The following is a 14,548-nucleotide window of genomic DNA, read 5'->3' as shown; positions in this document are numbered from 1 at the left end:
TTAGATATTGTTTCCAGTCCTGTTACTATGTCATGATGTATACAAGAAAGCAATACATGTAGAAAATATCCAGTTTATTACAATGTATGGAAAGAGACATTAAAAAGTGCTATGTGTAAGAACTGACTGGAAGACCCGCATTATGTTCCAAATCTCGATGTGTCAGCTGAAAAATAAAACAGCACATTATGGTGACATACTGTAGGCGTTGTTCTTGAACTAAAGTCAATGCATAGGAAGCAGTGTCAGTCGGATAGTATGGTGAAACTCATTATGGAATATAATTATACCGAGAGGGGGAGGGAGGGCTTGAATGCACAAACTATTTTTTGAAAACGGTGTTTTGATTTTTGAAACGTTTTTGACAAATCAAGCTGTTTCTCCCATATTTATCAAGCAGTTCATGGATCCAATGATTTTGATCATGGTGGCATATTGGGGTTATTTCCCAAAACATCATCCTCCTTGGTCGATACTGCCGCCTATGAATTTATGCACATGCAAGTTATAACGTATGATCATCCAATATAGAGAAAGCAAATGTCGATATCATCTGTTGTGATTTCCAAGTTTTGAGCTAACCCTTACTTGTAGGTTAGAATGAGTCCCCATGGAATCTAGGTCAAGTTCGATTATAGGTAGCGTCGGGTCAAAATGTAGATCAAGTGTGTACACTATTGACATGTTTTAAGGCCATATAAATTATAATATACCAAATCTTGAAAAGAACTTGGTTAGAATGTTTCTCTCAGATTAATTAACAACAGCAAAAAACACAAAAAAACACGTCAAGTTCGAATGTGTTGAAAGTCTGATACGAAAGGTATGAAAAATGTTGTAGTAAGAGCTATGGTACTCGGGTGAGCTGTATAGGGCCTCCGTGTAGCTCTTGTTGAATACAAATTTACTTATTTTCAAGTGTGTCCATACCTTTGCCAAACATGCGGATGGTCTTGTGACCCAATTTGTCCTTGGAGTTAGTATTCATTAGTTCACATGTGTATTCACCGTGGTCAGCCTCCGTAATACCTGCAAGAAATAAGACCAGAAAAAGTAGGTCACTAGGTCAAATGATTGTTTTCACTAGAAATCACATTTTCTGCCCAATATTCGGCATAATTTTTCTACATCATCTCTGTCATGTCCGATTATGGATTGTGTCCAATAAAACAGGTAACTTTGGCATATGCTCGAAAAACTTTATTATTTTATGTGCATGCATTAATATAATTATATGCATAAATAACGTTGGGCCCATTGTTCGGAACTTTGTTATTAGCGACATCGTTATTAACTTTCAAATCTGTATTGCTCTGTAGGTATAGCGGATACACTTGTGATCTTAACTATTTCTAACAAGATTATAGATAAGTATTTTAACTGTACATGTAAATATGGATTTTTGTTTTTATATATAAGCACATCATCAAAAAGCTTTACGTTTAACAGTTAAGAGCGATTTCGTCAATCACGTTGTTAACTTGAACAGAGTTCTGAACACTCGGGCCAGTGTTAAATAACAGGAAAAACACATGCACTTTGTGTTTTTTTATTATTATTTGTAAAAGTAAAGATATTTTTGCCATGCATATGTATAGTTTTACTCACCTTTGATTGTAATAATGGAATACTTATTGATCTGATCCAGATGCAAATTGTAACGCTGTTTGTCTACACTGGGATCTAGTACTCCGTTAGTAGCGACATCAGTGACAACATTTTTCGCCTTTATTCTCCACACGAGTGAGTGAGTATCGAAATAGTGCGAGTCCCACATTGTGCCGCTCAGAGCACACAGGAGTTTGGCGTTTTCCCCGTCGACGTCCTTTTCTGTCATTGCCATGGTACGTAGCGTTACCGCTGTAAAAGCAAACAGTAGAACGCTAACGTATGTTAGATGATATGGAACATGGTTTTAAAATTAGTTTTCATCACTTAGGCGTTGTTAGCCAAATGTTTAAGGCTTTATATAAACAGCGTTACGATAGTGTGATCGAAATGGCAATGACATGTGTGGAGAAAAAACCCCAACATTTTTAGACTACAACGTAATCTAATAATGAGGAGGAGCTTTTCAAAATCTATCGGGTCGTATCTTCCAAAAATACAAACGTGTTTCTAAAAGGTTGTGATCCTCATTTTAATGGTCAACATTTTTATGCCATTGGTGCCAGAGTAAGATTCAATCCCATAACAGTTTTATTCTTATTTTAGCATTTACATGTACTTCAGACTTCATATCTTTTATAGGTGTTTTTTTAACTCTTCATATGAAGGACATTTGAGATACAAATGTTTTTACTTCCAGTTTTTTGTGTATGTGATGTTTGCGCTTTTATAAAGACACAAACATTGTGTTAGTTTTTATGGAATTAAATCCAGGCATATTTTTCTTGAAAATAACCGACCATACTTTTAGAATATGATTTTATTAAAAGAGGTCTATTTTCCCTAACATAAATACGCAAGTATCAGCTTAACGCGTCCTTAATGTTATGCGACTCGATAGCCTGGAAGTTAAGTCGGAACACCTCGGCCATTTTCCTTCAAAAACAACCTCGGATGTATATGGACAGATTACACTGTCAGACTTCTTTACATTTAACTACGCTGCAAGTAGACCGCGCAGTTATTTCAATTTAGCAGTTAAACTTGTCTTTACTCTTGGGAGTCTTAATTATTTATGCAATAATACACTGCCAATCAATTTAAACTTAGATATACACATGCGCGTTCAAACAATGCAAATTCATTAATACTATTATTAAAAATTTACGAACTATGATGAACCGACGTACACCCGAGGTTGTTTCGATGGAAAACGGCCGAGGAGTTCCAAATGGCTAGTCATCTCACTGCTTAAGCCTCAATGTTGAGAGCGTTACATGATTTTTAGAACGCGTTGGCCGTTAACGATATATAAAAAAAAGTAACGTTATGTTTTAACCTTTAAAGACCAATGCCAATGGCAAGTGGTTTTAGCTCGGCAGAGAATATCTAAACCAACGGCGTGGGCATGTAGTTGTAAAAACAATCGGCGAAATACTCACGTATGACACTGACGGGTACGAAGGCCTGTGCGAGTAACTTCCCGCTCATCTGGTCGTGCAGTGAACAAATGTAGTCAGAATCGCCCACTTTTACCCCTGCAATTCGTTCGTTACATGGTAGCCTTATTAATGTACTTTAAATAGTTTACGATTCAAAATAATTCTTAATAAGTAACCAAATTAAATCATAATTAATTTCCAGTCAGCAGAGGACACGTAAACTTGTAGCCATGGTTTAATGTCTATGTTTTACATAAAAATATACTTATTCATACACTGACTGATTTCGGAAAGCAAGCCAAATCATCACGATTGGTACAATTTTAGAAAAAGTTAGGAATATTACCGTGAATTGTGAGATTTTTGGACGACCCTCCTGCGCCGGAAATGATCTCATAATGAGTGGGATCACCAAGGGAATTGCCACCTGTGACAACTTCAGTCACGTTTCCGGTTTTCTGGTCACTATGCGACCAGCGAAGGTCGTTGCCCAGGCAATACTTCTCAAATCCGACGTCACACTCACACATAAATTGCGCCTCAGCGTCGTGTGGTACTTCTAGGAAGAATAGTGGCGTCACTTTCAGTTTGATGGCTGAAATTAGATGTGCGACGTCACAGACTAGCTGAAATGCTTTACAATGATAATGAACATTATTATTTTCTTGGTAAAAAAGTTAGTCGTTGGTGACGTATTAACTACGAAAATAAAAACTAGTTAAAAATTGTAGGGAACCGCCATTTAGTTGACCAGTTATTCCGCATGTTGATATCTCTCATAAACACTATACATTAAATATAGTACCTGGAACGTACCGCATGTCAGTAGATAGCAGGCCATCAACCTTACCCGTCGCGTTATGCCGTAAGATACAATTTATGGCGATTGCCAACCAACGTCAACACAAAATCTAGGTGGCCGTCTTCTGTCGGCGGTTTTATCATTCTACATCAACGCCATCCGTTAGAATTAGAAGCTTACAGAAAGGAAGATAATTGTTTTCCATGACCGAGGGAGTAAATAGGTTCATCGCAACCCGAACGTAAGTATTTTTTTGGTGGAAACGAGGTTTTCCGAGCAGAACACTGCTACGCGAGGGTCGGAGATGCATTTTCTCCAACGTTAGTTCAACAAAATATAGTTAAAATGTTTTTTTCGCATTTTTTCTACTCTTTTATGCGTAGTGAAAAAAGGTAGCTCCATACAAGTACTTTTTTCTTTGCTCGTGGGCAACATGATTTCCAGCATGGCCAAATATTAGGATATACTTATCTGTGTTGGATGAACATGTATGTCAGTGTGGTAGCTGCAATGTGGCCGAGGTCATATCACAAACTAGGTGACCTTCACCTTCCGGCGGTTACAACATACTTAAACCTAACAAGACACGTCCTGTAGTAAATCATTTACCGTCAACGGAAATAGGTGCCTGTGTGGTCGCTGTAACGATGCCGGCCGACGTCAACTCGCAAACTAAGTTGCCTTCATCTTCAGACGTCAGATCTGCAAATTAAAAAGATCAACTTTATCTAAGCGTCTTAAATTGGCAATAGGTCATTGTTAGGTTATATTGTTGTTTATAATCTTTACTTCTTTATATTTTATGTTGTTTTTATGCTTGTATCACCACGAGATTTCTTTTTTGGAAAAAAAATACGCGAAATGCACATTTTCCCTTTTGATACGTATTGTTATCAAGCTTTAAGAATTTTCGGACATTAAATGTTTTTTTTATTAAACTTGTGAAATGAGTATTCATACTTCTAATTGTGAGCACGTTGTGTTCCAATGATGTGTTGTTCGTTTGCGTGGTAAACCCATATTTATCAGACGTTTCGACCAATTTTCCGTCTTTTACCACAGTGGTGGAACTTCCGTCGCTCTTTACGTGTCGTAAGACCACAAGACCGCCACCCGTGGCTGTTGTGTTGTGTTTGCAGCTTATTCCGACGTCTTTTCCGGTCGACGCAACAATTCTGTACGGCCATAGTGCAATACCATTTTCTGAAATTTAACAAATGAACATCTATTGCAAATGTGCAGAAAGGATTGACTACAGAGTGTATGTAGGTGCGTGTATGCGTGCGTGCGTGCGTGCGTGCGTGCGTGTACGTCCATGTGTATTTTTATCTTTGCCGGCTGCATTGTTTTGGTCGAATACAACTTTAAAGGAAACGTCGGCCAAATGAGTAGTGTAATGTTATCAACATGCTCGTCCAGCGTATAACAGATCATGATTTACGCCTTCTTATTTTATTAAGAGTCATGTTGATGAAAATCCGTCCTCATCGGTGCATGCACGTATTAATGGGCAGTTAAGTACGTCCCTTTAGATTGAGAGCATAGGCCTAATATACTGACTTTGATAAACGTTTAACATTAAAGGGACCAGACAGCAGGTGGTAAAAATATTTCCTCTAAATAAGCGAGCTAGTAGGAGGCCGATCATACATTATGTTACATGATTAAAGTGATAAACGCTACAATCATGTTGTTGTCTCAACTGTGTTTCCCTGTTTAAAAATAGCGCATAATAGTTTCATATATGCTTATGAGTACAGATACATATACCGACGCTATTTTTAAACTTATAGACTGGGATTTACGTGGTAGACAACCCCAGTAAATTTCGAATTTGAAAAATGCGCAAAAAACTGCGAAATATGCATGTGTCATAAACGTTGTGCCATGATACATCAGTAAGTAAGATTCACTGCGTTTTACAAAACGATGTCAGTTTGATGTAAGTTTTTGACAATTATATTTTTCTAGCAATTGTATCATAATTATCGTGTCTGGTCCCTTTAAGGTAGTTGATAAATTTAAACGCACTACAAACTAGTTTTATACATGTCGCTAAACACAAGGTATGACTTATTAAAGCGACAGGGGGGTTTGGATCCTTCCACAACGTTTTAAACGCCTACATAAACCGCTATATACTAACCGTAAACCGTGACAGGTACGGATCCCTCCGCGACCAAGTTTCGGTCAAAGTCGTGCACGCGACATATGTATTCCCCGTGGTCCTCGGACACCAGTTCTATAAAGGAAAAAGAGCACAGTTAATGATTGAATAACTTAAGCCGCACTCATTACACGTGCATAGTGTGCGATCAAATTGCAGTCAAAGTCATGCAAGCGGAACTTCACCGCGATCGTCGGGCACAACCTTTGCATTGTAACTCGCACCCAGGTCCGGGAACTTTGACTTTCGGTCCAGCCACCCCCCGGTAAAATTCTCTGCGGGAACACACTGCTGGTGAAATCCCCGCCAGAAGCCCCCGCACCCCAGGGGCATCCTAGGTTAGACACATTCCCCGCTATTTTCTACAAAACCACCGCAGTCACTCGGCACTGGGCGGCCACCTGGTAAGTAAAACACGGCCTACTTCCCTCGCTATCCCCGGTATACCCCCGGAACGGGGGGGGGGGGGCGTAGTTACAATTGACTTGAGCATTACTTATCACAATTAAGCGCGTTAAGGGAACTCTTAGTATAGGTTAGAATGTTTTAAGTAATTTCATCGTGAATAAGTCGCCTAAGGAAACGGAGCGACCCTGGTTTCTTATTCACGAAGAAATTACTTAATAAATTCTAACCGACTAAGTATTAGCCCCTCCCAAATTGCATCAACTTAAAATTAAGACGTTCGCCTGTCGAAAAGACCTGTCAATCAATGCAAGTTATTGTAACGTCATTTAAATCAACGTTTACAGTAAAATTGCGCGTGGCTATATGCGCATGCGCAGTTATAGCAATTTACTTAATCCTGAAGAGTCGTCTTCAGAAATATTAAAGTAACGACTCTTCACAAATAAGAAACGAAATATTTCAAAAATCTAGCGCCCCTGATTTTCAGGAGTAGAACAAACTTCAGTTGCAATATTTTTTGGGGTAATAAGGAGTTGAGCAAGTTTTACAAATGCAGATTTTTATCAGATTTTGGTTCATTTGCATTTTTTTTAAAGATAACTTTCTCTTAATACCTGCTAACACCACACAGCCGCAAGACATTGTTAATCTGGTAGTCCTGACTATTTTGACAAAAGAACATAGTATCTTTTTATAAAGACATTTCCGAAAAAATGTAAATGCGTTTTGATGGAAAATCTGATAAAATCTTAATCCATAAAACTTGCTTAACTACTTATGACACATAAACATGTTGTAACGGATATATGTATCATGCTTGTTTAATATCGAACCTCTAAACTAAATCTTAAATTATTTTTTTTAAACATTTATGTTTCGGTCTTTCATACTGAGTTTTGCCCTGTTAGAAGCCCCTAACATAGAGTTGCCAAAACAAAAACCATCGAAGACTCTGGAGGGGTTGTTTATATAGACTTATGTGCTTCTTACATGTTTGAACAAAATCTTCGAAGATGTGACAAAAACTTTGAAACAATTGGGGATCTACCATTCTATATAATTAAGAAATAAATAAAACCCAGAGACAAATGAATACGATTTTCACCGGTATTATCGATTTCATAAATAAGAGAAGAACTATTATGGACGAATAGTTCAATAACCAGAACTCGAACAACCACTGTGTAAGTATAACGATCACTGTGTAAGTATAACGACCACTGTGTAAGTAGTATAACGATCACTGTGTAAGTATAACGACCACTGTGTAAGTATAACGACCACTGTGGAAGTATAACGACCACTGTGTAAGAATAACGATCACTGTGTAAGTATAACGACCACTGTGTAAGTAGTATAACGACCACTGTGTACGTATAACGACCACTGTGTAAGTATAACGATCACTGTGTAAGTATAACGACCACTGTGTAAGTATAACGATCACTGTGTAAGTATAACGACCACTGTGTAAGTAGTATAACGACCACTGTGTAAGTATAACGACCACTGTGTAAGTAGTATAACGACCACTGTGTAAGTATAACGACCACTGTGTAAGTAGTATAACGACCACTGTGTAAGTATAACGACCACTGTGTAAGTAGTATAACGACCACTGTGTAAGTATAACGACCACTGTGTAAGTAGTATAACGACCACTGTGTAAGTATAACGACCACTGTGTAAGTAGTATAACGACCACTGTGTAAGTATAACGACCACTGTGTAAGTATAACGACCACTGTGTAAGTAGTATAACGACCACTGTGTAAGTATAACGACCACTGTGTAAGTAGTATAACGACCACTGTGTAAGTATAACGACCACTGTGTAAGTATAACGACCACTGTGTAAGTAGTATAACGACCACTGTGTAAGTATAACGACCACTGTGTAAGTAGTATAACGACCACTGTGTACGTATAACGACCACTGTGTAAGTAGTATAACGACCACTGTGTACGTATAACGACCACTGTGTAAGTATAACGACCACTGTGTACGTATAACGACCATTGTGTAAGTATAACGACCACTGTGTAAGTATAACGACCATTGTGTAAGTATAACAACCACTGTGTAAGTATAACGACCACTGTGTAAGTAGTATAACGACCACTGTGTAAGTATAACGACCACTGTGGAAGTATAACAACCACTGTGGTTACCAAAAATAATGAAATCAAGTGATTTCCGATTGTCGCAAACTTGTAAACCTACTGTCTTTTCCAAGAACAAAGACGACCGGTTGTTGTATCAGGTCCTTGATGGCCGTGTTAAAGATATCACCGTGCTCGAACTGTGATCGGATCGCGTAGCCCATGTTTCCCCCGTGTTGTACCAAGTCCCAGTTGATTGAAAGATACCGCTCGCGACCGTCACGTGAGACCTTACTCCACGTGAGTACGTGGTTAAGGTAATACAGCTGGCCCTTGTTGGCGCGGCAGTAAAACAACGCCTCGGTTGTGTTCCCTTTGATACTGGTTTTCAAGGAGGCATCCAGTTTTACTGAAAATGAAGAGAAAAAAAATATGATTTTTGCGGTGAACAGGCTGGATTGTTTTTAGCAGCAAGAACTGTTTATACTTTATAGCAGAAAAAGCTCAAACTTCAGATGTCTAAGGTGTGAGTGTAAGTACATACACGATATTTTGTAACTCCGTATATCTACTAGCTGATCCTGAAATTGTGTATTTGTCAAGCCGGACATTGCTGCTAGAAGCCGTCCTACCTGGATGGTTGCATCAAACCACTATAATATGTTCTCTAAACTTGAACAACATTTATTTTTCATTGTGATTAAATGTACATGGTCTATTGTTCTAGTCATCTCAGCCATTAGACGGTTTCGGAAAGGCAGAATGGATGTGTAGAAAGTCGCGGAGCAAGAGGCGCTGATCACAGAGGTCACAGGACCCAATCCTCAAAAGATTCCCGAAATACAATTAAATTCAGTTATTTCAATAAAATAAGTGTGTTGATGTAAGTGTTAATGTTATTATTATTGTTGTTGTTGTTCTCGAAGACGTCGTTGCTGTTGTTGTTGTTTCGCTGTTGTTGCTGTCGATGTGTGTTTTAATGTATGCGTGCGTGTGTATTTTTTTCAAACAAATATATCCTTATAAATAAGTAGCGATACCCTGTGGATTAGAGATTGAAAATCGGGCAAAACAAATAATCGATTATTTGAAATAATGAGAGTTGCTGTTTCGACCAAACATCAATGTTATAATCAAAACTTATTAATATTTGAATGGCAGATGTTGTACAAAACATTTCTGTAAATTATAAATATGATTTTTCACATTCAGCTCACCAGTACTGGCCTCAAAATCTCGATTTTTATGACAATTTTATGGTTTATTAAAATTTTCAAATTCCTGTTTGAAATGTCCCTGCATAGATTCTTATGAAAGAAAATATGTGTTTTTATTTGTTAGCTATGATTGATTTTCGAAATTGATAATCGATTTTCGCTGACTTTCGAAGCAAGCGATCGATTTTCGACTGTACTCGATCATCGTCCAATAATTCTGTTTAACTGGAATATGCACATGTTATGTTTTTTTTAATGTTAATAAAACCTTTGTTCGTGGCCGACAGGGTGACTTTAATGCTACAGTTCTACTTACATATAATATATATATGAGTACTTACCCAAAGCATTTGTCAGTTTAGATATTCCAAAAACGGTCCATATGAAACAAAGCACAAATCGTTGAATCCACATTTTTATTTTGTTTTCGGTTAAAGAAAAAGCGTTTTAACAGACTCTAGACACGGTCTTATTCTTTATACTGTACAGGAAGGATCGTCGTTCAATCTGGTTTCTATAGAGACGGGTCCATTCTAAAATAAGTAGATCACTTACTTATAAGTTTGATTTTAGTGAATTTCATAAAAAAAGAATTCGCACAAATCACACAAAACGTACAGATATAATATTAAATGTTTCATTCATGAAATGGAATAAAAAAATTACAAAACTTCGGTTAAACGTTAACCATATTTTTATAATCTCAAACCTGCCCCCCTTCAGAAAAATGCGCTATTCCAATTGTCCGGCTTTGTCACGTTGCGGAGCAGACGATAAAACGACGTAGCTGTCAGACGGACAATTGTTATACATCAAAATTGATGTAAACCTGTCAGTTTAACCTTTTATTTATTGTTTTATCATTGTGCCACGATTGATAAATAGCTAGTTTGGCGGTTTCCCTACCCATATTTAAAGTGACTCGCTCATGTTTTTGGACCAACAATTAGTTTTCCCGGTGAAAACACTTATTCTATCATTATTTTACTCTATGATATCGAAATTGCCGAAAAATAAACAGTTACAGCATAGAAAAGTATTTAGATTATAGTGGGGTTCGAACCCACGCCGGTAAAGTCAAGGGGATATAGTTAACAGCTGGCTAGTCCACTCGGCCACCGGGACTTTAACAAAAACGGTAGATATGTTGACCTGTTAAGAATACATTGATAGCATCACGTGATAATGTCAGTCAACTAATCACGCAACACCACATCCGTAATCGCTTTATAAACGCTCATGCAAATTGTGATTTTCAAAGACGGTATTTAATATCAACAACAAAAATAAACATTTGCGTAATTAAAACAAAAGTGCATTTTACAAACCATGCATGAGCAAGTTACTTTAAGGTGTACTGAAAGTAGGTTTTTGTGTGTTAGATTTTTATGTATTTAACTTGCTTACCCATTAATTCCGTATTGAAAAGGCCCAAACAATATGACGCCCTTGCTGAGGGGAAAAAAAACTATCGGGTCAATGGCATTTTGTGAGTCAGCCGAGAAACAACACAAAAACTAGATATTTTTGTGGCCCTGTTTGCAATGACTTTTTAATCGAAGTTGCGTGCCTATTTAAGGCTTATTCATATACTCTGCAACAAATTCAGACTGTGCATAGCACACGATTTTCCTGAATGCTAATGAATTTCCTCGTGTGCTCTTGACGTTTAGGCTAAATATGGTTGCTAACTTGAACGTTCTTGTCAAAAACGTTTCATTAAACGCGATTAAGTAATATTTGATAAATAATAAGGCATTGTTCAGAACATTAATCGTTGTTACCTATCAAATATATACTGCGCTGGAAGTGTCAAGGATATACGTGTGATGTGCGGTATTTCAAATAAGATTTGAATCAACTGTTTCCATTGTACTTCTTTAACATATAATAACAAGAAAAAAGTTGATGCATAGCATCAAGTCGGCGCAATGAAATTAGAAGAAAAAGGTGCAAGCAGATAACCAAAAATGGTTATTATTTCAATGATAATATTTTGTTTTATGTTGGGTGTACATATGCTCGAAGGACATTATGGTTAACAATAGTTTAAGCCCGGAATTATAGATTTTCTGTTGTTTTTTCCCCAAGCTAATCCTCCGGTTAAAACTTAATTATAACAAAAATATACATACGTTTCTTCGGATGAAATAGAGTCAATGGTCTCATACATAGATTTCAATAGCATGAAATTCACCTTTTATTTGTACCGGCATGTTATGTGAATTCCTTGCTTTATATTTTGTATAAGTTTTTGTAACACATTTCACTCATATGAGTATATAGAACGGGGATAAAAATAATATATATCAAAGGGGAATTATCTGGAGTTCATTCTTTCGAATGACATTTTCAAAACCAACAATTAAGCTCAAGGTTAATTTTTCAAAACTCGGCATTTTTGCTGTCACCAAGGGAGATTACAATGTTGGAGGTTTACAAACATAAAGGATATTTTAATAGTACCGTGTAACCTTCATCTATTTGGTATCAATCGGAACACCTCGGCCTGTATCTATCTCGGAGATGGCCGAGTTGTTATGATTGAGTTGGTATTTAAAATAAAAAAATTCAAAATGATAAGCAGGGCTATTATGATTTAAGGTTTCATTATCAATTAAAGTGTAAAGTTTTTTTAAACAAACTAAACTTCATATTTTATCATGCAACGTGGAAACTATTGAAAGCATTGTTCTGCAATTTATGAACTAGTCCCTAAGTTGGAATATTTCTAAAGTAATATCAAATATAGTCGGCGCCCTTCTGGGCGCCGAAGAAGGGCGCCGACTAATGAACCTATAAAAATTCCCATTTGAAAGTAATCAACGATTAAGTTAACAACATTGTTAACTTTAAAAAGTTCTGAACAATCGGCAGAATGTTTCCAAAGCTAACACCTATAAAATTTACTTCTAAGGTTTATAAGTCACGGTTCGATGTTAATGACTCGTCCTATTTAATGTTTTTTTTATGACGTGGCCTTTGAATGACATGTAAATGATTGACTGTGCTAACAAGATACAAAGTTAAAAGCCGATTGCGTTAAAAGTACATCTTCTTTTATCCGTTGGCGCATGGTCGTCACGAGGAGGGCACAGGCATTCCTGGGATGAAGACTTTAACAATCTAGTCGGCAGCCGATGAAGCTTCCGAAGCAATTCATAGTGCGTAAATCGTTGAAAAGCTTTCGGCCTGCTACGTTTTGTAAGTACAGTTATGTAATTGTAAACATTTTAACATAAACATCTAAAGTAATATTTAGATGACATGAAGTAAACTTTTAATGATTAAGAGTAAGCGAAGCGAACGAGCCCTTCTTAATCATTAAAGTGTTATTTCAAGTCATATAACTGTCCTAGAATACTACCTTCTTGGCTGACACATTGACTACGCGAAGTCTGACGCATGGACTGCGTATCGGATGAGTGGCAGTCAACACCCGCGTATGTTAAAATTATTAATGACTATGCCTAGTTTTTAATGCTTGCCTTTCTGCAATTTCATTGGCTGAAAATGTAGGTTGTATTCTAACTGCAATTTAATTGGCTGTAAATGTAGGTTATGCTCTAAATATAGTGTATGCATGCTCATGCGTGCCTTTGCAAATACCTTTAGATTTTTATTCTGAAATTCAATTAATAAAAGCAATGGAGTATCAGGCACTTGGAATATTCATTTAAAACAGTACGGAGTAATACGCAATTGCAATTATGCATTTTGTATATGAAACCTTTGGTTTCACAAACAATGCACTGCCACGTATAAAAACATTTTATAGCAAAATATACTCTACCCTTAAGTGGGATCGGCAACTTCTTGTAATTCCTGAAGAGGGTCAACGGCTACCTGTTAGTTGAAGATGGGGTCGATGTCGACCAGTAATTCCGGGTAGGGGTCGGTGTAGGGTCGGTGGCTACCTATAAGTCCGGATAGGGTCGGAAGCTATCTGTAATTCCGGGGAGGGGTCGACGGCTACCTTTAAAGTATGGAAGGAGGGTTCGTGGGCTACCTGTATGTCAGAAGTGGGGTCAATATTTGGTGGTTACATGTAGTTATGTGGTGGATCTGCTGTCTTTAATTCCGGGGCAAGGCTGCTGGTATCCGGGGTTGGGTCGAGGTGGGATCGGCGAGGTAGGGGTCGATGAGGGATCGATGGCATACTGTAAAATTTCGGAGTGAGGTCTGCGGTTACCCGTCAGACCGGGAATGGCGTCTGATGCTGCCTGTGGGGAGAGGTCGGTGTGGAGTCGGCGCCTACCTGTATTTCAGGGATGGGGTCGGCAGATACCCGTTAGTCCGGGGTTGGGTCATTGGCTTCCTGTAGTTCTTGGGCAGGATCGCCGGCGACCTGTAATTCCGAGGTGGGCTCGATGTCGGCCCGTAATTCCGAGTTGAGTCGATGTCGACCTGTAATTCCGCGTAGGGCTCGGAGTATGGTCGGTGGCTACCTGAAGGTCCCTGTTAGAGTGGGGATAGCGGCTACGCGTCAGTTCAAGAATGTGGTCGGAAGCTAACTGTTAGTTCGGAATAGGGGTTGAGGTGGGGTCGACAGGTTAGGGGTCGTTGAAGGGTCGGTGGATAACTGTATAATTCCTGAGTTAGGTCGGCGGCTACCAGTTAGTCCGGGAATCGGAGGTAAGGTCGGCAGCTCTGTAATTCCGAGTTGGGGTCGAGGGGTACCTTTTAGACCGAGGGAGGGGTTGGCAGCTAACTATAACTCTGGGTTGAGATCGGTGTAGTGTCAGGGGCTACCTGTAAGTCCGGGGTAGGGTCTGTAGCTACGTAGTCGACCTGTAATTCC

At 38.3% G+C, this 14,548-nt stretch overlaps 1 protein-coding gene across 1 annotated transcript; it reads right to left on the bottom strand.

Moving 5' to 3' along the window:
* Nucleotides 1-59: 59 nt before the first annotated feature.
* LOC128237802 (uncharacterized) lies at nt 60-10,246 on the bottom strand. Its single transcript, XM_052953391.1, has 10 exons — nt 10,089-10,246; nt 8,652-8,939; nt 5,999-6,094; nt 4,813-5,055; nt 4,462-4,554; nt 3,397-3,645; nt 3,051-3,146; nt 1,609-1,860; nt 931-1,029; nt 60-166 (listed from the first exon to the last, which is right to left on the bottom strand). Exons 1-10 carry the CDS (start codon nt 10,159-10,161, stop codon nt 141-143), a joined length of 1,515 nt encoding a protein of 504 aa, XP_052809351.1. The 5' UTR covers nt 10,162-10,246; the 3' UTR covers nt 60-140.
* Nucleotides 10,247-14,548: the final 4,302 nt, after the last annotated feature.

This window comes from Mya arenaria, chromosome 1 (assembly GCF_026914265.1).
Source record: "Mya arenaria isolate MELC-2E11 chromosome 1, ASM2691426v1".
NCBI lineage: Eukaryota > Metazoa > Mollusca > Bivalvia > Myida > Myidae > Mya > Mya arenaria.
The sequence above is the reverse complement of the archived record's forward strand: the minus strand, read 5'-3'. Positions and strand labels throughout refer to the sequence as shown.

Excerpts from the sequence above, each read along its gene's own strand:
- LOC128237802 (XM_052953391.1), bottom strand. The coding sequence starts at position 10,161 with ATGTGGATTCAACGATTTGTGCTTTGTTTCATATGGACCGTTTTTGGA. Across the intron at positions 4,555-4,812 it reads CAACGTGCTCACAATTAGAA|ATCTGACGTCTGAAGATGAA; the intron begins GTATGAATACTC and ends TTTAATTTGCAG. Across the intron at positions 1,030-1,608 it reads TTCCATTATTACAATCAAAG|GTATTACGGAGGCTGACCAC; the intron begins GTGAGTAAAACT and ends TATTTCTTGCAG.